This window comes from Ammospiza nelsoni, chromosome 4, assembly GCF_027579445.1.
Source record: "Ammospiza nelsoni isolate bAmmNel1 chromosome 4, bAmmNel1.pri, whole genome shotgun sequence".
Classification (NCBI taxonomy): Eukaryota; Metazoa; Chordata; class Aves; order Passeriformes; family Passerellidae; genus Ammospiza; species Ammospiza nelsoni.
Window position 1 is genome coordinate 50,039,950 of NC_080636.1, and position 24,143 is coordinate 50,064,092.

The window sequence follows — 24,143 nt, forward strand, 5'->3', positions numbered from 1 at the left end:
TCTGTTCATATTTAATCACAACATTTGAAAAGACCTACCTGGTCCAAGTCATGCCTGTTTACCTCATCAGTTTTCATTTTGTTACATAGTTGAATTTTCTGGTTTATTTGTGTGGTTCCTATGGCTTGCTGCCTGGTAGGTATTAGTCTGGGTTGGTGGGTGGATTTTCTTGGCACACTAAATGATCTTCTTAGTTTTGGTGGTTAGAACTGATGCCTAACACCAGGAGAAATGCTCTTTGCTTGTCTGTATGCTGTTATTTATCTGTGATACTCTGTGACCTTCATCCCCACATCGTTCAGTGCAGCTTGGTTTGACCCCGGGATGTAGCTGTGACCTGTCTTTTCCCTGCCTCCATAAGCCATGTAATTCTAGGGATCATGCTCAGCAGGCATGCACTCCAAAGCTGGCATACAGAAAATCACAAGTTCTTTCTGTTTGTTTTGAAGGGCCTTCAGAAAGTTGTACCCATCCCCTGCTTAATTCTGGAGTCATTCTTTGTGTGTTTAGTGGGAGCTGTCAGTGCTCCACAGCTGTCTAGATCAGACCTGGAGCCTGAGAGCTGAAAACAACCCAAAATGCAGAGATGATGTATGACAGACAGTTGGGCATTTGCAGAAAGGCAGAAAATTAAGCCAGAGTTTCCTTCCTACATTTATTTCTTTTTTTTCTTTTTATGTTGAAGAGAAGAAGCCTAGACCACTAAATGCTGCTCCCAGTTTTGCCTCTTTTGGATATGTGTGTGCATGTGCTTCAGTGAGTTTGCAGTATTGGAATGGATATTTTAAAGGTGATATCATAGTAATAACAGGGTAGGGCAGAGATGCTGAGTAAGGTCAGTGGGCATGCACACTGATGGAGTCAAAGAGTAGGAGGAATGAGGAGGGCTTGTAAGAGTACGTACTTTGTGCTTGCCATCCCTGAATCTAAATTTAGCTGATTTCAGGAAACTTGAATCACAAAGAAACCTGCATTAAACAAAAAAAAAAAAAAAATCAGATAGTGTTTAAATTACTTTCAGTTTTTTTTCTCCTTTTTTTCGCCCCAGATACTCACTTGAGTTATTTAAGCTGGACAATGAAATTATCAGTCACACAGTTGCGCTGCTCTCAATGATACCACACAGAACTAAATTACATAATGTGATAATGGATTTTCCATCTCTACCAACGCAGAAGATGCTGCGGTGGCAGCTCCTAACTGTTACACATCAGAGCCACCACTGTGATGGACAAGGAACAGTCAGTGATCCCTGCTTTGGAAGCAGAAAAATAACAAAAGAAAACAGAGGTTTCCCACTCTGTTCTTTTGCTAGTGTGCTTTCCATTTTCTGTGTTTACTAATGCAATCCCATATAGGTAGCCCAGTAAGAACTTCCATGTTATGAAGTTCATCTTCATTTTCTGCTGGATAAATATCTACCCTTTGGAGGATGCTGTTTCTGTTCCTTTCCTGTTTCTTGATTGGTTTTCAGTGTCACTGGTTGACTGTAAGCAGCAGTGTTCCTAAAAGTGCTGGCCAGATGCTTGGAAAGGGTGAAGCAGCACAGCAAAGCAGCTGCTCCTGCTTCTGCCACCTGATACCCCCTTGTTATCTCTTTTTTGGTCTACCATTTGTGCATTTTGTAGCTCTGAGCAAACTTTGTTCATGTTATTATTGGCTGTTATATCTTCATTAGTTTCTGTCCTGCCCGTAAACGCTACCAGCATTCCTGCCTTGTTTATTTCTGTTCAAGAGCTGTAAGCTTTGGTAATTTTCAGGCTGTCATCTCACACTTCCAAAGTCACCAGATTTCTTTCACTTGCGAAAGTGCAGTCTTTGAAGTGTCTTTTACTCCCTGCAAAGAGGTTACATCCAGCTTTTTTAAAAAATTTAAAAGTCCTGTTTCCCTCTAATTATTCTCCCCAGTTGGAATTAGTCTGCACTGGTGCAGGATGTGTGTCGTTGGGAGCTCTGCTAGCTGGCGGTGGAGCTAGAAGCTCTGCTCTCAGCCTGTGTCCTCTTTAATCTTAATGAGGTGTAGGGATTGTGGATAGCAGATGTGTGAAATCCTGAAGGTTTTTGCATTGCCTTTTAAATTCAGTCAAAAATAGTACTGCTGAAATGCTGCTGCCATAAAGAAATGTTGGGGGTCCATGTGCTTGGGTGGCAGAGAGCTTGCAACAAGTGAGGTGGAACAGAGCAGGGACAGGCACCACCAAGGTCAGATTCTTCAGTGTTCACTCCACTATTTTGATTATTTTTGTAATTCTCGTTTTATTTTTGCTGATGAAATTTCTCGTTGGATGCCCTTCCATGGAAAACTTAGTAATTTTCCTACATAGTTAATATTCAGATATAAAAAAACCTATTACAGTCTAAATGATGAATAGATGCTAATTTATACATATATACATATACTCAGAATGCCTAATTAATGATCTTCTGTGTCAGTCACGGATATGCAAATGATTATATTTTGCGAGTCTTATCGTAATTGTGTTGCCCTGCTGCCTTCAGTTTGGGGAAATGTTTTTACTGCAGTTTAGGAGGGGATAAGGAAGAGACTGAGACAACAAAGCAGTGAAGAGCACAGCTGCTGTCATCAGTCAGAACCAGGTAGATCCTGGTTGTTTTCATGGGTGCCAGAGGCATTTCTGGAGCAGGAACTAAGTTAGAGGATCCAGTATCTCTCTGGAGAACTCACCTATCCTGTCCACTACAGAGTGGCCTATATTCATATACTTTACTGGACTAATGCCTGAAGTAATACTGGGAAGTCTTCATGAACCCAGCATTTCTCATTTTTCTTTCCCTTTGCCATTGATGCAGATGTTCCTCAAAAAGTATAAAAGATTCTCTGTGTATTTTAGTAGAATGTGTGGGTATGTTTTGCAACATAAATAATTCTGCTCTCCATAATTATGGAGGACATTAATAAAAACAATAATTTGCTCCTCTGGTACATATGTGCACAGAAGTCGCTCCAAATCTGCAAGTCCTGGTACAAAGGAAAATGGACGTTAATCGTTGTTATGTCTATCTTTTTGATATCTTGGACTGAAAACAGCTGTGAGGGTGGAAAAATTTAAACCTGAAAAAATTCATGCAGTTACTGGCCTTGGAAAATATGTATTTTTTTAAAATGAATGAACACAAGCTTGTTTCTAACCCTCCAGCACTTGTATCAGGGTGCTGTATGGGCCGAATGTTTGCTGGGGGCAGGATTGTCTGTGCCTCCTGGCAGTTCTACTCGTTCTTATCCTCTTTGCCTGCTTGCTCTGGCTTTGTGGTCACTTCAGCCATGTCAGCATATTGGAAATTGCTGACAGTAAACACCAAGGGCAGGCATGCATGCTGCTGAAAAAAAGGAACAACCACAAGGAAAGCAGCCTTGGGTAAACAGTGCATTTGCTCACTGTTAAATGTTCCCAGCTTCCACACACAGCCCATAGCCTCTTACTAAATTCAGTTTTTAAAGGGCATTGATACAGACTGTGACACTACTCTTTTCCATGTGAGTTTTGGTACATGCAGTAGGAGAGAGGTTCATCCTGCATGGTGCTGTACAGAACAGCAGAGATATTCAGACTTCCAAGAAGAGCAGCAGCCCCAGGCATGTGGGTCCTGGGTTTTGTGTCAGGAAATTTGGCCATCCATCCACAGGACAGCCTGGAATGTGCCAGGGTCTGATGTCTCCAGAGTTAAAAGACAGTTTCTTAGTGGAAATTATTAATTATTCTGCCATCAGATGATGCAGTTAGGATTCAGAGCTGATGTGTACTAATGAAAGGAATGAGAGAGAGGTGTCTTCACAAACAAACTGTGAGCCTGCAGGTAGATTAACCCAGATAATGATATTTGGAAAAAGCAATAGGACTAGCCATAAATTCCATTAGTTCCATTGGAATTCCACTAATTGACACAGACTGTTGCTCACCCAAGGCTGTGCTAAATTCCTGAGCTTGGAGAAAAAGAACAGAGACACAAAGAAAAAGAAGGGAGGGGGGGAATGCACATTGGATGCCCTGATCCAAGCACTGTGCAGGCAAGGAATAAACCCACCAAAATTAGTGACACCAAAGACTGCACTGAATCCCTGCTGTAAAGTTCCCAGTACTGGAATCCCAAATATTTCTTAAAGGGTTCCTGGAGGAGGCTGGCATGGACTTGACTGGTTTTGTAAATCCTGCATTAGAAATGGGGCTGTGCACTGGAGAGCCTTTGCTATATTTAGAATGAAACTCCATGCGCCCGCTGTCAGGATGGGAGCTTAATTACAGCGTGCTGCAAACTTTGCTTTTGTGAAGGATATTTTTCTGCACTGCTTGCTTCAGAAAGCACAGTTTTGCTGCTATTTTTATGGTGCTTTTGCAACAGCAGCAGGAGTTTAAATGGGTTAGGTGAAACTTGAGAAGGATTCTCTGACAAAACCAGCAATAGTGTCTGTGTGGTTCCCAGCGTGGAACTTCTCACCAGCTGAAATTAATCAATGTCAGGAGGAAGTTGTCGCTGGTTGCTGTTGCTTTGTTTCCCTTTCTTTTTACTTTTTCCCCCTTCCTGCAACTTGCAATTCACTTTTTTTATTACACCAAAAGTTATCTGCTCAGATTTTTAACATGGATCCGTATTTGCTACTTATGAATAGGTGGCTGCTAGAGAATTGCAGAACTGGTGAGTTTAGCAAGTTTTGCATCCAAAAGCAATGAAAAGGTGCACATGATTTAGCCTCCCTGCCTTAAAGGGTAGCTGCTTACAAGAATTGCTAAGCTCTAAGGAGTCTTTTGTCATTGTCATGGAATTGGGATGCATTTTGCTTTGCTGCAGGGAGTGGTGGTGTGGTGGTGACCAAGAATGGAATGGGTGCTGGGCATGAACAGCAAAACATCTTAAGGCTGCAGAGAAAGATGTTTAGAAAATAGAAAACAAGGAAGGTCTGAGGAAAGTGAGGAGTGGGTGGTCTGTGTTTGTGTTTTCTCTTTCCCTCATTCAGAGGAGTTATCTGTCTCCATCAAACAAAGGAATTTGAAAGTCCATATTCAGTCTGTACCTAGGAAAAGATTCCCCAAAGAAACTAAGTAATTTAAAGTAAGCAGCATTTGCCCACCTTTTTAAAAATGTATTTTAACATTGATTAAAGCTGTCATAAAGTGGAAAAGTCCCCATTTTTAAATGGTAACAGAGAAGTTTTCTAGAAAATATTTAATTTGTCAACATGTTACGCTAAAAAGTAAATAGGACATAACCTGCTGGAAAAAACATTATTTTCACTTCCACAAATAGTAATGTAAATGTTAAATTTGCTTTTATTTCCCCTCCTTGGTTTTTAAAAGGAAAATAAAATAATTGGCCAGATGTCTTTGAGATTTGATGATAGATTACACAGTACAGAAGCTTGACACCTGCTAGAAAGTATTCTCTCTGCAAAAGCTTTTATAATGTAACTATATAAATTCATCTATCTAGGGTAAACTATTTCCTGTTCCCATGAGACTCTCACATGATGTAAGGATCCTACTGAGACTGCTTACCCAATGAGCAGAAAATGTATACAGGTGCCACTTGCAAAATCCCCAAAGAGAGACACTGTAGTTGGAAATAATAATAATTGAAAGCATTTTTAATTTAGCCAGAGCCAAAGACATTCTCAAAGACATTCCAGCAACTTGCTAGAAAATTACTGCTGCACTAATAAGCAACCCCAAAGGCTGGGCATGGGGTAAATAATTCAGGATCAGGAGGTAGTGTTTTGCCTGTGTGCTTGTGTTTCTTGGCTTTAAGAGTATCACAGCTGCCCTCCTGTGAGAAGGGTGCTCACCCCCTATAGAAAGGATGAAAAGTTTCCTCACTTTTTGAAACACTGAAGGTCCCTCGGTTTCTAGAAACTTGCCTGAGTAGAGCTGCTATCTGAAAGTTGAACAAATAAACCTCACTTGTCCCTGCTTTCCCTGTGATGTGGGACTCTTGGCTCAAGCAATACTTCACACTGTGAAGAAAAGAATTTGTTGACATGGATTTATTAATTACAGGCCATATTTTGACATTCCAGTTCTTTCTTTATCTATTCTAAGCATCATCTGGGAAAGTAGAGTGAATATTTTGCCTAGAACAACTCTGTTGTGCTTATGTTTCTTTAAACATAATCTAAGATATTAAAATCCTTTGTCAGTGAGATCTAGGTATTAGTCCTTATACAATTCTTGCTGCAGTTAGGAATTGCATAACAATCTGATTGTTATAGATAAAAATAATAAACTAGTAAGTATTAACAGAATATTTCTCAAGAAAAAAGGAGTCTGGTTGTCCTGTCTTTCTGTGGAATATGTAGAGAAAAGCTCTTCCACATAGACCAAAGCTTTTGGAGAAGAAGGGATTGAAATTGTTGATTTAATGCAGCTTCACAGAATAAATGTTTTGACTCATACCTTCCCCAGGTCATTAGGTAAATGATAAAGCAGAGTTTCTTTGATGTAGGCTGTTCTATTTCCATGAAGGAGCTTCCATGAATTTGGCTGCATTTTGCTGAGGAGTACTGACTCACTGAAGCAGACTAGACAAAGGGCTTCATACACAGAATATTTTTACCTCCTGTTGGTCTCTCTCAACCCCATCTCTTCTCTTTCAAGGTCCTGCAACAACTCTGCATCAGAGGTAGTTTTAAGTGAGGACACTGTGATTAGTTTTTCTATCTGCTTACTCCTAGTCAAGGTACCAGTGTGGTCCTTTAAGGAGAGCTGTATTAATGCTATTCTGTTTATTCTCTCCTAAATGCATTGCTGGCACCTCAGGGCTTGGTCTAGCAGGAATGGCCAAGAGGAAAATTGTTGAGACCTCCTGTTCTCCAGCTCCCCTGAGAAGTGCAGATGGGTGGAAAGGAGAAGCAGGGAGGCACTGGAGAGGAAGTAGCTCTGTCTGGCTCCTTCCTCCTATAAATGGCAGTGCTGGAAGCTTCAGTCTGGGGTGTAAATCTTTCCAGCTGATACCAAAATTATGGCAGGTCTGGATTAGAAGTAGCTCTCTGTCATTTTCTCTTACTAGACCCTAATGCAGTGACAGCTCTGGTTTCTCAAACACCCACCATGGACCTCTAGAAGCAGGAAGGCCCAAAGGATCAAGAGTCACCTGTTACAAAATAAATTTATCAGACCGAAAGTTTGATTGGGTGAACTGGATCAGGCAAATATTTAGCTGTCCAACCTGTAAACATCATGGCGTGTGCAATATAATATATAATAAATATGTAATATATAATTTATGATGGGGTAAGCCACCAATAGCTGGGCAAAGGGCCAGCAGATGCCAGGACAGCCATGCAGGGCCTTCCCTGCCCTGAGCCAGGGCACAGCCTCTTGGCAGAGCCCCAGACACAAGAGAGCTGGTCCATGAGGGGCTGGACATGGGGGCTAAATGAGGGAGAGAAGAAAGATGACATTCTCCTTTCTCTCCCTCCTTAAAATCAGTACTGGCTGATGTTCCTGTTGTTACTGATGCATTTCAGGAATAAACACCAGCAGGAGCTGGAGATGCAGAGCTAACATCAGCACAGCCCTTGTGCTCCATGGGCTTTCCCTCCTGTCACTTACTCTTCTGAGGAGAATTTTCTGACTAAGTCAATATTAGGCTGCTTTGTTCCTGGCTCTCTCTTTTGGTCAGTCCACCAGCTGGAGATGATTTGTAAGCTGGAATGAAGATAAAGTCCTAGAAGACAAAGTAATCCAAATGGGGCAGGGTGGAGTGGGGCAAAGTGCAGGAGAAGTGCAACTCAGGTATTCCCTAACTTTGTGGGGCTCACAGCTGGGTTGCAGCCACACAAGGGACCTGGTTCCTAGTGGATCTGGGTCTTCAACACCTCTGCAAAGTGCTTTCCAATAGCTTCTAACTTGCCTTCAGGCTTCTTACGAGCCCAACCAAAATCACATGTGGTCAGCAGTTCCTGATGTCAGTTTATTAATGTTAATATCATAACATTCTCATTAGATACCTTTAGTGAAGTACAACTGATGACTTGCCATTTCTGTGCACTGTTCTGTGGCTGGTTTTTGTGTGGTTAGTGACAGTGAATGCCAGTTGCTGATTTCAAGGCGGTGACTACTGATGTGAACTGGCAGAAAGAAAAAAATTTCCAGAAATGTCTTTCACGTTTGGGGTGCCTGTTCAAAGGTGCTTAAGTGTGAATTATAAGAATGTTCAGGTTTTTTTTATCTAAACAGATTACAGACATTGGATGTAAAGCAATTTATTACACTTTTCTTTCGCAATATTGATTAATAGGAAACTACCTCCATTGTGTAAACCTAGGTTCTAGGTTCCTGGAGAAAGCTATTTTATTCTGAGGAATGATCAGCTTACACTGTAAATGTATAACTGTGCTGTCATGTGCAAAAGGAGGCAACAGCCTCATCCCACGTTGCAGAGGGATGACACACACGTGTAGGTGACTGAGATTGTAAAGCCCTTCTCTGACTGGAGCAAATGCTGATATTCCTTGTGGGATGCTGTGGCTAGACCTTCCCTCAGGACTACATCTGCAGCTTCCTCTCACTGCTGAATGTAGGCAAGAGGGAAATCTACCTTTCTTGTCAATCAGAGCTTCCCAGTAACAGCAGAAGGACAAACCTGGCAGGATTCTTGGCAGTTTTGCTGCTGCCCATAGGGTACTGATTATCATTAATGAGCCTTATTGATTTCATGGTGCAGCTTCTTGGGAGCCTGTCTGCAGGCTCAGAAACACAAGCACATCAATGGCCATGTTTGAGAAGTTATCTGTGCAATCACGTGGGCTGGGGTTTTTGCTCTTGTTGTGCTGTTTTGTTCAAATTAAAGCCTAGATTTTGCAGCAGTTGATGGTTTTAAGAGCCACATCCTTCCCTAGTCTCATCAGGAAATCATTCCTCTTACCGCTGGTGAGTAGGTGAGTGGGTTTCTCAAGCCCTCACATTAACTGTGTTCTCAACTTCAAGTTATATATAATATGACAATAGCCTCTTGGGGATCTCTGATGCTTTCAAGACAGCCTGGTTTTTGTGTTGGTATTGGTTAGGCTCTGGCTGCTGCATTGATCCACCCAGGACAGTGGTGCTCTTTGCCCGTTCGTCCTAGTGACAATTTCTGTTCTAAGGCGTGCAGATTCAATCTCTGAATTCCAAGCCCGAACTGAAGAGCAGTGTGTGGAAGGATTCCCTCTTTACCTAGACATGATGTCTCCAGCTCATCCTCCCCCCTGCCCCAGCTCTGGCAAGGAATACCAGCAAAAACAAGTGCTGTTTGTTTGTTTGTGTTTTGCTGTAAAACTGAAAATAAGAAAGCTACTGTGCTTTTTATTTTTTTTTTTAAATAAACAAAACAAATGTTTCCCAATGCTTTTACCCTCTTGGTTTAAAGCCCCTCATTTCTGTCAAAACACCCATCAGGCATCACTCTCTTGGAAAACTTTCCATATAATTTGCAAACCTGCTGCCAGAGTGAGGTCATCTTACAAAGTCTGCTTAAAACGAAAGAAAAAATCTAGAGTATAAAAGTAAAACATTCCCTTGCTACCTCCTCTCCTTATCTTTCACTTAAAAGTAAAGGAAGTAGAACACTTTAAAGCAGCTTTGTTTCTGTGTATTAAATGGACAGAAATGCATCTTCTTTCTCTCTTGACTTTCTGCCCTCAGCCAGGTAAAGAGCAGGTCCAATGAAATATTGACTATCATTAGTCTGAGATTTGGATTTTTTTCATCTCTCAATGAAGCACAGATCTTTTTTTGGTTACCATCAGCCCTCCATCATAGCTGCTCCTGTGTAACACTTCCACTTTGATATGACAATGAGTTTGTACAGAGGAAAGGACCTTTACCAGAGGAAGAATTGTTTCAAGAATCGATGAAGGATGAGACAAAATTGGCAGCGTATAATTTAAAATTTAAAAAAAAAGACTAAAAGGTGTGGGCAGGGAGGAAAGAGAGCACAACTGGGGATGTGGATGAAGAGGGAAGGAGCTCTGTGGGGTAGGAGAGCATTGCTACCAGGCCCTTTTATCAATGTGCATCTCACCCATTGACTTCCCCTGCCCTCCGCAGGCCTGGCTGCAGTGAAACCTTGTGTCTCTTCCTAGCGATGCTGAACCGAAATCAGATTTTGCTTTTAGTTGTTCAATCAAATTTCCCTTCCTTGAGCTGAGAAGGCACGCTTGGGACTCTATAGTAATTGGCTCCCCCCGCTGAACTGCTGCTACCTTTATTGGATTGGCATAGGGTTTCAGAGGGCTGTGTTTAACACGCAGCGAGCCGCAGCAATGCAAACAGCTCCCGTGTTTAAACAAGCATCCATTAGCGCAGGAAACGAGGCAGGGCCAGCCCGTTTGGTGCTCTCTCTTTGGGGCTGGCAGCTCCAGGGCTTTGCGGGGATGGGGGCACCGTGGGGCAGTGGCAATTGCAGTGTCAGGAAAACAAGCAAAGCATCTCTGTGGGTCTGTGAGAAACGGGCTGCGGAGGGGGCAACGCTTGGATCTGGGGACATGTGCAAAGCTCATTACTATCTCAATTATGTTCCAATTGCAGTCTCCCAGAAGATTGGCATTAATGTGTGATGTGCTGGAGGAAGGGGCTGCAGGAGAGCAGCAGAGATATTTTAAGCAAGAGGGGTTTTTTCCCTTTCCTTTTTCCTTTACATTGAAGAAGCAGAAAAAAATAGTGAGTGCCAGCAAACCCTGATATTTTGTGCATCAGCCCAATACAGTGCACTTCATCAAACGAGAACAGTGCTCAGTTGGGCTTATCATAGCACCCACTAGCATCTTTCAGTATTTCCAATAAACCTCCTTTATTTTCAGCACTGGTAAAGTCAATTGTAAAGTTTGGCTCAGTGTGAAACCTCCAACTTTCAGCATCTCAGCCCAGGATTAATTCTCCCCACCCCCAGCTGGAAGGATTAGGGAGTCCAGGGGGTTCTTAGACTTTTTTTCCCCTCCCATAATTTTGTAGGTAGAATGATGTCCAAAATACTTTTTCCTCATGCTCCTGTACTGAAATAGCTTTTGTTTTATGCTTAACTGGAGCGCTGCAGTCATTAGCTTACCAGCTGATAAGCTGCAGTCATTAGCTTATCGACTGACATCAGTGCCTGCACTTGCTTCTGCAGGACCACATAACATTTTTCTGATAAGATCCTGACTGCCATGTTACTGGGAAAAGACCCATTCGTTTTAGAGCCAGTTATTCCCTCACTTTCTGTACCTGGACATATAAATCATCTTAAAAAATAAAAGGCAGCTCCCAGCAATGGCTCATCCAAGGAAGAACCACCAAAGACTTTATGTGGAGGGAGCACCTTGCTGCGCTCCCAGGTGCTGAGCTGCCTGATTTACCTCTGTAAACTTGCCTTGGGAGGACTGGAGTCAGGAGAGGGACAGAGAATGGGCCTCTTTTGTGCTCTGCAGCCCTGGGCTTTCATAAAGAAGTGTGTTACTGGCTCGTCCCAGGAAAACCTACGGGTTTGCTTTCCTGCAGACACCCACTCATCCTGCAATCTACCAAAACCATTTAGTAGGAGGTGCATTGGAGGAGGCGTTTATAGCCAAACTGTAGGAAAATCATTCTTCTTCAAATCCTTTTAAGCCACAAGAGCAAAACAACATTTAAATCCGTCCCGACTCTTACAAAATGCTTGCAAGCCCATACATCTTGGTTCAAAATGCATATTATGTTTGAATTTTATTGCCCAGGCTATTTGTTATGTGTTTATCCTTCCTAGTAAACTTTCTTTTGCTTTTATGAAACAATATTGGAGCCCTCCAGTGGCCAAACTAATCATTCTGAGGAATGGAGTTCAAGTTCTGCCAATGAGGTTGATTTTTTTCCTTCCCTATTAAAAAATTAATTTGGCGATCTTTTTATATTCAGAATTTATGTGGAGTTAATTTGAGTCACAGCATCATTTGTGAAAAGCAAGGAAACCTAGGAAAAATAAAAAATAGTCTCTTTGCCTTTCTAGGATCACCATATTTTTATTCTTCTATATTTTCAAAAATTTAAGGAGTTTATGGTTTAATTAAATTCTATTAGATTTCATTTTCAGAGAGGATCCCATCATATGTACAAGGCAGAGAAAATGCATTTTGAGTACCATGACAATTCACATTTCCTTAAGTGACTTTTATCAGTTCTGTGGCTCTTTATCAGTGATGTGACTGGTCTGTTCTCTGGCAAAACCTAATTTTTCAACAGGACATCACCATTTGTTTCAGGGGCCTCAGCACATTGAAGATTTTGGCCCCAAGGCTCTTGGTCATCTGTGGCTTTCACTTTCCATGTGAAATAGATACTCTGTATATTTGAAAAAAAATAGCTTTTAATTACATTGTATGCACTGGATATTAGTGAGAGGAGTTCTCTTTGGGAAGGATGTTGGGTTCCTAACACCTAAAATTGCCTATTTATGCCTCCTCATGTTTAATGTGGTAGTTATTGCAGTCCTTCCTTCTTCCAAATTGTAGGAACAGTCTTTCAAAATCCAAAATCAGATACTGGTAGGTTCTGGTTGTGTTGGAGCTGCAGGTTTGGGTGGAGGGGGGGGATGAACAGGAGAAGAGGAGAAATTGGAGGAATTGGTCAATTGGTTATCTTCTGACTGGATGACCACAATGTGGCATTCAGTCCATGTTCAAAAAGCACTAAAGCAAGGGATTAAAGTTGTTATTTTGCACCAGTTTGTCTTTATTTAGGGACTACTGAACATGAGTTTCTACCACATTGCACTGTATAGCTGCTGCTTTGTAAAATCATATATTATCACCAAAATGCTTCATAACAGGACATTGAAAGTCTCATAGAGGGAGGGTTCTGTTTGTTTTATTTCAGTAAAAATCTTTTTAAGTAAAAATCTTAAAAATCTTTTAAAAATGCACCACACTGCATTTCTTCTGCAGACACTTGGGTATAGGAGCAGTTGTACTGGGTCATCTCAAAGGGGAATTGAGCCCAGTGTCCTCTCAGTGAGCAAGTGGAGTGTAAGAAAGAGAGCAGGCACACAGTCAACCTTCCCTGGCACATCTTCCAGCTACCCCAGGTCTGAGAGGCTCTTGCTGAGCCCATCTGCACACAGTTTGCTTTTGCAGCCCCCTGCATACGTGGAGAAGGTTTCTTCTTGTTCCTGAAGAGTGGGGTGAAATGAGGGAAGCCAAGGAAGCAGCTGTAGCAGCAGCTTCTTGTTTGCACTGCATATGGGGGGCATGTTATGCAAATCCCTCTCATGGGCAGTAGATGGAATTCCTGGAGCAACCCTAGGCTTTGTCTCCTTTCATGCTTTTCATGTGAGTTTGGAAATCGCTGGAGGAGATGAATGCCCTGCTCCAGTTCACCTTTTGAGGAAACTGCTAATGAGGTCAGTATTCCTCGTGGCTTTATTTGAGACCGTAAACACCAGCAGCGCTGGGTAAAAAGCAGCTGGAAAGGTGGGGAGAGGTTGTTTGAAGAATATGAGCATGCAGAGGCTCCTTGGTGTCACAAGAATGTCCTAGGGCTGCCTTGCCTCATGCAGCCACAAAACATGAGGCTGCACAGGGCTCACGCTGCCCTAGACAGAGAAAATTTTGTCTGGTGGGTTGTGCTGCTGTAGAGAGATGTTGGGAACACTCAACGGGAAAAATGCCTGCTTCAGTTCCAGGCACCGCAGTCCTTTCTCATCCGCAGGGAGAGGAGAAGGCTGCCACTGCTTCACTGATGAGTCAGGAAAACCCTCTGTGTTTACAGTGTTGGATGTTTCTAATATGATTTTGCAGGTCTGAATTTGGAGTTTGGCAATATCAGTTTGGGTTTTGGGGAAAAAAAAGGAAAGAAAACAGTAATGACTTGTGTCCCCAGATACAATGAACTCATGGGGCCCTGCAAATCCTGCAGCCATCAGGACCCACACTATTCAAGGTTGTTCTTGGCCTCATATCATCCACCTGGCATTGAAAAAAAGTCAGTCTCAGGCAGCTGTGCCTTTTAAAGCTGGGCCCTTACTGTAATTCCCAAATATGCTAATTGCCAGGCTTTTATTTTCATTTGACTGTTTTGAAAAGCTTAGAAGAGAGGAAAAAAAATAAAGGAGTTTTGGAAATAGCCCTAGGAAAAACCTCAACCTGCTGCCCATGTGATTTCCTTTAAAAACAACATTTTGTGCTGTGTGAAATTATCACACAGCAGATTTGCACACAATCCTGTATGTCCAATGTCTATGTGATTTTATACCATTTCTTTAGCATGTTTGTTCATTGTTACAGTTGTTACTAAGGTTATAATAACTGTCATTAAAGAAGGAGGAAGTGGGTGCTTACCCCAAAGCTTGGTTCCCTGTGTGTCTAATTAAAAATACTTTTTTGTTTCCCCTCACTACAGACTTTGCTTAGACCATCATGGTTGTAACACTGTTCACTGTTTATCTGGGATTTAAATTTATATGGTTTACTTGCCCATATTTAGGGCAAATCTGCTGTGCAGTGCTGTCTGGCCTTCAGCCCATGGCAAATAGCTCCCAAACCGTGCTCAGAATAATTCAGAACATGTCTGGGGCATCCTATACAGTCCTTTGATTCCTTGAGTCTCCACAGATCTTCAATGACCCTGCTTTTTTTTTTCCCCAGTACTGGCTATAACTTGTTTGAAATCAAAAAATGAATGTAAAGTGGAGTTGTTCCATCAGACATAGTGTCTATCTCTGAAGAAATGCGGATGCAGAAGAAATGGCCTTATCAATGCCCCCCTAATTCCTAGTGAACTTAATGGGGTTCACCCTGAGCCATGGGTTTTGTCCAGGAGCCTTTCAGAACTGCTGCTGCCTGTGTTCTTTTAAAGAGATGTGCAAAGTCAAGACCATCAAACAGTTCCTGCATTGCTCTCCTTTCCTAGAGATGGATCAAGCTGACTGTGCTTATCATGGAATTGTTTGACTGAAGAAAAAAGCTGTCTCTGACAGCTTTTCTATTTTGGGATTTTCAGTTATTTGATTTTGGTTTTTTTAAATGATCAGTAGCTTAGCACAAACTTATTTCCAAACTCATCTGTCCCATGTTGGATTTTTTTTTTCCTTTCCCCAAAAGACATGTCTCATTACTATGCAAACAAATAAAATGTAGAAAAAAATATTATTAATTACCATGCAAAGCATTCATTTCCCTCTCATTCCCCCATGCTTGGGTCTGCTTTGCAATTCTTACTGTATCATTAATTGTTCAATCTGTACTTAGATAACCTGTACTCCTTTAAAGGTATTTGTCCTTGCAGGGAAATCTTCAGCTGACCTAAGTCCTCGGCCAAGCTGCCTGTTCAGGGAACAGATGGGAAAAAGGAGGCTAAATTTACCATTTTGTTTGCAGCACAGTATGACTTATTCACAAGATTTTTCTTTTAATGTGTTAGTTGTGGAAATCTGTTAATTTGATATTTAAATTATTTTCAAGTGGAAGCTTCATTTATGGTGTTACCTCAAGAGGGTGACTAAAATCTGTGGGCTTGAACAGGTACAGTGTGTAGACCATGTGGCTCTCATTTCCTTCCTTTTCCACTTGTATGAAACACTTTGCTTCAGAAAGCATGAACTTGAACTTAGCCATGTGGAAGAATGCCTGGAATGACTTAGCCCACACTGATTTGAGGAACTGGAAGGTGCTGCCTCATGCACCTATGGAACACGTAGCTCTGTTGCCATGAGGTGATGTGTGTTGGGAGTTAACACCAGTGATGTGAATGTGCAGGAAGACAACTGTGCCATTTCTGCTTTCAGCCTTCTGTCCAACTGCTCTCTGTCTGCTAGAGGTCATGCACTAGACAGGCTTCGGTAGTAACAGAGATCCAGCAGGAACTCACAGTCCATGGCAATCTGTGGTGCCATCAGGGGATTTCTGTCATGCCTTCACCATCTCTTCTGGCTCTTCCTTCAGAGTTTCTCTGAGGATAGTCTGCAGTAATATATTATGTATGTAGATTGTGCCAGGGCAGTATTTTGCAAGCAGCTGGAAGATAATTTGCTTGCCCCAAGCATAGGAAGGGCTTTTCCCTTACATCAGTCAGACAAGGTTTTGGTCTGTCAGTTCTGAAGTCAGGAATAGAGCTCACATGCTGCTGGTGCCTTAATGACAAGGAGAGCAGAGCCTGTGTCACAGAGCTGCTCCTCCTTTGCAGAGGACAGGAATGCTTTCATGTCCCACATACCCCTTTGCTAGGCAGCCAGGATGCCATCAACATATTCACTAGCCTGCTACAACTTGTGCTTGTGCAAGGATGGACTGGGACAAGATTTTTCCCGGGAAACCATTCCAGTGTCACATACACAGTTTAAAGAGCTGCTGAGTAGCTGTGGTGCATGTGCAGCAGCACCAGGTGTGCTGTTTTGCTTCTTCTTAGTTTAAAACACAAGAGGTTTCTGCATTTCTTTTCAATCCTGATATGTGGTAATTTGGGAGGCACAGCTTTAATAATCTCCAGAGTCTGCTTTTTATCATTACCCTCTCTTCTGTCCAGATACAAAGCAGATTGGAAAGGGTGAAGACTTATCAGAACAACTCCCAGACATGTCAATTGGAGGCTGCCTGACTAAATTCTCATAACATACCCTGAAAAAGCAGCTCGTGCCATCTGCAAGGGTGAGCAGGTCTCAGCTGCTGGGTGAGAGAGGCAGGAATAGGTACTGCCAGCTCTGTAGTTCAGCTTATAGGCTCTTACACCTTCCTGAGACTTGCACAAATGGAGCAGTGCTGGCACTGCAATGAGGTCGCTGCTTTGCCAGTGTTTACCCCATTGGGCCAAAGCAGGATTAAATGAGACAGATCTCTGCAGGACACTGCAAGTGTCATTGGGAAGCTGCTGTGGAGCTGGTGGGCTTAAAACACTGGTGACAAGATGTGGCTGTACCTCAGGCAACATTGGCTTTTGAATGGCAGTGTCAGAGGTGATACAGCAAGGAGGTGCATGCAAAAAATCCTTTCAAAGGTTGAAGCTGAATTTCTGGCATGCAAATGGCAATGCTGATTATTCCTTACTGATCTTAGATGCTGTCATGTCAAATCCACTTGCTTAGTGTCACTTCATAGCCACCCCTGGGACACTTCCGGAATTGTTGATAGGATTTAAGCACAGCACAAGAAGTAAGAAACTTTGCTCAGTCTTTAGGGTGCAGGCTGGAGACTGCTGAACTGGGGGGGTGTTTGGCAGAGCTCATGGTAACCACTCCCTGTTGGAGGTAAGAAATACCAAGATCTTTCTATAGAAGCTCTAGGAGAAGAAGGGAGAAGAAAGAGGGGGCAAACTCAGGAACAGACACACTGGTGTGTTGCAGACATCTTTTATGAAAAATCCTTTCCTTAGGATTTTTCCTCCTGAGAAGCTGAAAGGCCTCAGGAACAAAATGTAAGCAATGGTTATCTGCTGCTGTGGAATGCAACAGGTGCATCTGGGATTGGTCTCATGTGGTTGTTTCTAATTAATTGCCAGTCACAGTCAGCTGGCTCAGACAGAGAGCTGAGCCACAAACCTTTGTTATCATTCTTTCCTGTTCTATTCTTAGCCAGCCTTCTGATGAAATCCTTTCTTCTATTCTTTTAGTATAGTTTTAATGTAATATATATCATAAAATAATAAATCAGCCTTCTGAAACATGGAGTCAGATCCTCCTCTCTTCCCTCATCCTAAGACCCCTGTGAACACTGTCACACTGTTGGGAGGGAGAGTAGAAACCCTAGAGGAAGACCCAAGACTTTAATTCATTTCATAGAAAGGAACTGAAGGTCATGGTGACTGGTGGGCCAGACTGATTCAACATGAAGAACTGAAAAGATCAATTTTTAACAGAAAGAGTCTCAGAAGAGCATGTGGAAAAGATAATAAGCCCTGTTTTTTGTAACCATGCATATCCTCTGAGTGAGATGGACTTTGGGCTTTGGCTAGTTTCTCTGCTTTCCCACCGGGAGCAAAGATAACTCCAGAGCAGGGCACATTCCAGCAGAGCTGGGAAGCCAAGTGCACCCAACCTTTCAGAATTGCTGCCCTTGTCTTGTACTGAAGCTGCTGGAGCTGCCCTAGGCAGAAGAAAGTCAGTGGCTGCATGCAGCTGGTACACAAAAACACCTGCCAAAGTGACAAAGTGACATCAGCCTCCTGCTCTGGGGGCTCAGAGGAGCAGTGGACCTGTGTCAGACCCTGTGAACAGGGCATGGAGAGAATTTATCCTCTCGGCTCCCCACCTCGCCCTGGTTTTTGTGCTGTTCTTTGAGGAGCAATGAAAGGATGTTCTGGTGCCACAGCCTCAGTCCCTGCCGTGCGCTGGGGCTGGAGCAGCCGCCCACCAAGGCAGCTCCTGGTGGAGGATGGGCCCGGCTGTTGCTATAACAACTGCACCTCTGTCTCGTTCCTTTTGAGAAATGGATTGCTGCTGGGAGATGAAGCGCAGCAGCCTCTCCTCACCGATGAAAGCCCTGCCACAGCCTCCCCACACGGCCGTGCATCTGCTGGCCCTGCCACGGCCTGTCCGAGTGGCGCTGCCCAGGGTTTCGGGAGCAGCTTCTCCTCACCGATGAAAGCACTGCCACAGCCTCCCCACACTCCTGTTTATCTGCTGGCCCTGCCCAGGGTTTCGGGATGGGCTGCATCCCACTCTTCAGCTCGGTGTGTGTTTGTGTTTCGGTGCCCCTGCCTCTCCTCCAACCGAGAGCCATTTAAAAAGTCAACCTGCCAAAATCTGACCTTTTCTCAGTCTGCGACTAGAGTTTTTTCAATGGCTTATAAAGAACCCATAGTCCTGCTTCCCCCTCTTGTGCTTTGGGGTGGAAAACAGCAGTGAAATGAAGATTCATCAGCCAAGTATTTTGTGTGAATAAAGCTAAAAGCTTATGAAGCTGAAAGGGGGTTGTTTTATTTCAATATTTTCCTTTGATTTTGATATTTTCCTTTTGTTTTTATTCTATGTGTCAACAATCTTCTGTTCCGAGACATAAATCTCTCAGCTCCTGCTAATATCTTCACAATGCACACCATAAAACATGCACAAACTGTGTGCTTGTACTAAAAAGGAGAGGGAGGGTACTTTAAAAGGTACTATTTCACTTCAGGGATTGTGTTTATAGAGGGAAGGGGAAGTGCTGGGGTTTTAGTCTAAGACACTCCGGAATCCTGATTGTGGTAAACTGTTTGCCAGTATATATGCTCAGTGTAGGATATCCAAACCATTCAAGAGTTCATATGATGATTGGGAATTAAATCAAGATATGAAAAGGAAATCTTTCATTAAAATCATTTGATAAGAGTATTCCTGTGTTGTACCTCAAAAAAGGAGATACATTTATTGTCATGGCTCCCAACTCCCCCAAAATGCTGGAATCAAGAAGCTTCCCCAGCATGTTGCCTTCTAACAAACCTTTCACGTTAAGTCTCTGTCTACCTACAGTTTTTCAATGAGCAAACAAAGAAGACAAAAATATTGGTGCCTGTTAGCCCCCCAAATCCAAAAGCTTCTGAAGGAGAATGATGTGGATAAACAAACTTAGAATAGATTTAATTTAATTTCTTTTTACAAAAAGGCACGACTTCTGTATGTTTCATATTTCATAGAAAATAGTTTTCATGTCAAGCTGCTTTTTGTTGTAATGCATAATAACATGATTATGAATATTTATATACTGGGCTAAAGTCACTGTCTATTTGTACAGGGGGACATCCAAGTTCCAGCACATGATAAAACTTTAGGAACTGATATTTTTAGGGCTGGTTATTTGGTTATTTTCCACTAGCTAGTTTTGATTCTTTTGGAAAATTCTTTTGAATTTGTATATTCATATACAAATAAGGTGATAGATTCAGGATAAAATGGTAAATGTTTTAAAACCTGGAAGTGTGAAACCATGTAAAAGCATATCACTCTCACCAATATTTTTGTAGAGTATTCATTCAAACTTGCAAACATATGGAGTCAGTTCACTTGTATTCCTCAGGAGATAATCACTCTCACTGGTCCCTGCCTTGTCATTAGGGAATTTTTTTCCCCATATTTTCCTTATAGAACTTTACTTCATGATGAGAAGCCTGCCACCATGTCCTGTTCTTACTTTATCCCAGCACTGGTCAATATGAAGTTGGGGTAAAGGGCCATGACACATTTTGAACATTTCTTCAAATCCCGGTTTTGCCTGAGCGTTCCCATTGAGCTCACTCTTGAGTCACTTGCTGTTGGGGGAATGCAGTTTTTCTGCTGTGGCAATAGGGACTTTGCAGTGTGATGGCTTAGGAGCTGAAATGGGTGATTTCAGCTGTAAATTGTGGGAGTGGCCAATTAAGGGCAGTATTTAAACGTAAATATGCTATTTTAACCCATTACATCAACTGACCAACCTGTGCCAACACCTCACCATCCTCACCGGGAAGAATTTCTTACTAATATCTAACCTAAATCCACCCTCTGTCAGTTTGAATCCATTTCCCCTTGTCCTGTCACTTGTAGAAGTCCTTCTCCAGCTCTCTTGTACGCCCTCTGGGTGCTGGAAGGTGCTATAAAGGTCTGCCCAGAACCTTCTCATCTCCAAGATGAGCATCCACACCTCTCCAAATTCAGGGTTTTGAGACCAGACACCGGAGAGGGAGCCCAGCCATGGGGCAGAGGCTGTGGTTACAGGGCAGCTGGTCTGTGTGGCACCACAGAAGCACAAAGGGGAGGAATTTCTGCCTGCAGGAGGCTTGGCACACACTGGCTTTGTGCAGGGTGGAACAGGCAGCAAAGTCTCGGCCATTTACGCCAACAGTGACCCACGGGGGACTCTTAGTTACATTTTAATTATTTTCCCACATTAAAAAGCTGATCTGCTCCAGTGAAAATCAAGGAGTTGATGGTCTGCTTAGACTCATGGCATTGCTTTTCTGCCTGGCTCTCTGCAGAAGAGCAGCCTCGCAGTAGCTTGGTGTCCCATGCACGCTGAGCTGTGGCTGCAGCAATGCCTGTGCTGGCCACATCCCTCTGCACTGTGTGATGAAAGAGGGGCAAGAGAAGGGCACAGCCTTCTCAGAACCTGGGCAAGATACGGGTTTGCTTGCCCATCTTATGCATGGGATGAAAGGGGGACCAGCCCTCTGGGAGGGGAGAAATAAATGGGATCTGGATTATGAGAAGAAAGAAGGTTGAGGACCTCTAGGTTAGGGAAGGGGTGGGAGTTGCATATCTGGGACTTTCCTACCGGTAAGAATACTTTAAAAACTGATAAAATCTTTCAGTATTTCGTCTTCTATTGTTCTAGTATCAAGGATGCAAGCGTGTCCTGAAGGCGTTTGCTGGAGCTGTGACCTCTTTGCTTCCTCCCCTCCCCACTATTGTTTTTTGCCTTAGTGAAGAGAGATGCTTTTTTTAGCCTGGTACATAAGTAAAGGACTCTGCTTGGGTGTGAGTGGGGAGGACTGCTGCTTGCTGCAGTTCTTTGCTATGCTTCTACAACCAGATTCAAAACTGATGTTAATACACTATCTTTTTATAAAATTCCTATATTCCTATTTATTTGCTTTTCTGTAGACTTGCCTGGCCATTATTTCTGTTAGCTATTTATGTTTTATGTTAGCTCTTAGCACATAGTCACATAGTTGATTCCTTTTTTTTTTCATTATTTGATTGAGTTAAAGTTATGCAAAGCACCTTCTGTTTTCTAGGGTGGATTTTTTTTTCTCCCTTAAAAGTGATTCTCAATGTGTTAGCCAAGAACATAGGGCTAAGCAAGTGAAACTATGCAGTTTTTTTTGTCAACAACACATTTCAATATAAGTAGTCAATCAATTATATTGCAGTTATTTTTTTAAGAAGCTTCTAGAAACTTCCAACAACAACAAAAAAATTCGGAGTGACTAGTAAGTTTTAGTGATTCCTTTTTTCTCTTTTTTTAAATTCCATTTTAAGACTCCTCACTGTGTTAGGCACACTGTTTAAATCTTATCCCTGTATTAGGCACTAAAATGTCAAATTAGTCAACTTGCTCCCTAAATTTCTTGGAAGCTAGCACAGATTCAGCTTGGAAAGCACAAACATATTTTACAGTTCTGCTTTCCTAGTCAAAGGAAGGTTTGGTTTGGGACAGTGGGAGTTGTTTGGTTGTTGGGGGGTTTTTAGACTGTGTTTTCAAAGTGATCAAGGCATAAGAATGAAATCAGAGAAACCTCCTAATCAGTTTTGAAACTTATTGTCACTGACTTGATGAGGAGTCTCTTGTCACAGTGCCCATGAGCACTTCTTTTGCATCTGCAAATGGTTAATTTTTTCCTTTCCTCTTGTTTTCTTTAAGCTTCAAGAGACAGTCAAAAGGAAGTTGGAAGGCGCACGTTCACCTCTCAATGGAGAGCAGCAAAATGGAGTTTGCGATGGGAGCTTTTCTCCAACCAGCAAGCGGACACGCAAGGATGGGCCAGGCATTGAGGCAATCAACAGCTTGCCCATTAATCTGCCTTTGCCTGCTGTTTCTCCTCTTCACCAGCTTGACATGAAAGCTCCTGTGCTCCTGCAGAACAGTGGAACTCACAGAAGTGGTCTGGAAGACTTGGGTGAAAACGGTGGGCTTTCTGAGATAAAGCTCCCTGTAAACGGCTGCAGTGAGCTGGATGATGGTTTTAACATCCTGCACAACAAGGAGCTAAAGCAAGAGCCCCTGGATGACTCCAACTGCATAGACACTTCTGAAACATCTCTTTCCAATCAGAACAAGCTCTTCTCAGACATTAACCTAAATGATCAGGAGTGGCAGGAGCTCATAGACGAGCTGGCGAACACCGTCCCAGAAGATGATATACAGGATTTGTTCAATGAAGACTTTGAAGAGAAGAAGGAGCCTGAATATCCCAGGCCTGCCACAGAGACTCAGGAGAGCGCAAGCGTGAAAAGTGATCCATCCCATTCTCCATTTGCTCATGTCCCATTGGAATCTCCCCAGGTCAGACCATCTTCTTCCGGTCCTCCATTTTCCAACATCTCCTCAGGCTCCAGCGTTGCCTCAGCGTCCAGCGCGCCGCTGGCCCCGGTCCCTGCTGGCTCTCCAGCAAACTGTGTGGTGCAGTCCCCTCAGACCCCCGGCCAGGCCCACACACCCGGGCAGACGCAGGGGCGCTCTGGGAATGGCTTCCTGATGAGCGCGGCCTCGGCGGCGGCGGGCTCGGGGCCTGGGCCCAGCGCTGACCTGTCCCCGGCCGAGCAGCTCAAGCAGATGGCAGCCCAGCAGCAGCAAAGGGCCAAGCTCATGCAGCAGAAGCAGCAGCAGCAGCACCCAAATCAGCCCTCAAGCTGGTCACCAGGGGGGCCTCCATCTAGTCCCTACGGAGCACCCTTCAGTGCAGACAAACCAAATAGCCCAATGATGTATTCTCAAGCCTTTAACAACCAAAACCCCGTAGTGCCTCCTATGGCAAACAACCCCCAGAAGACCACAATCAATAACTACCTCCCTCAAAATCACATGAACATGATCAGTCAGCAGCCAAATAATTTGGTCACAAACTCCTTGGGCAAGCAGCCCAATCTGCTTTCTTATGGCAACACCAAACCTCTGACCCATTTCAGCACTGAGCTGGCTCAGATGATGGCCCCGGCGATGGCAAACCCTGGGAAGAACACCATGGTGCCCTACATCCAACAGCAGCAGCAGGCCCAGCAGGCACAGGTGCCAGCCCAGGTGGCACACCTGAGCGAGGAGCAGAAACGCGTGCTCATCATGAAGCAGAAAGGAATGATAAACCAGCCCCTGGGATATGCAGCACTCCCTGCCCTTGGTCAGGTAAGTGAGTGCACAACCAGAGGCTGATACAAAGGCTTTGACAGTGGGCCTCTTGTGTTGCTAATACAGAGTCTGACACCTCTTTGTGCAGTCTCCTCCATTCACCTCCTCTTTCTCCTGGAAAATATGGAATGTCATTGCAGATGCTTCTTGGATTTTTCATGTGGTATTGCAGCCTGATTATTTTAAGAACTGAAATTATGTTGCACTATGCTTCAGTTGTTAATTCAGTGTTCTCTTCCTGTGTCTCTTCTGATGAGTGCTTGGGGCCACTTTGGGAAATTTTGAGTTAGAAGTCACTCTTCCTTGGAGGGTTTATTTCCTTTTTTTTGTAATGCAAGACTTGGTGGTTGTGGATCCCAAACCACTGCATGGCTTAGTTCACCACAGTGTAGCTAGCATTGTAAAAAAAAGATGGAGC

General features: G+C 43.2%; 1 protein-coding gene across 1 annotated transcript in view; it reads left to right on the forward strand.

Moving 5' to 3' along the window:
- MAML3 (mastermind like transcriptional coactivator 3) overlaps positions 1–24,143 on the forward strand; it is a 157,690-nt gene that overhangs the window by 69,687 nt on the left and 63,860 nt on the right. Inside the window, exon 2 of the mRNA XM_059470612.1 lies at positions 22,244–23,722. Coding sequence (XP_059326595.1) covers positions 22,244–23,722 — 1,479 coding nt within the window. The remainder of the gene's footprint in view (positions 1–22,243; positions 23,723–24,143) is intronic.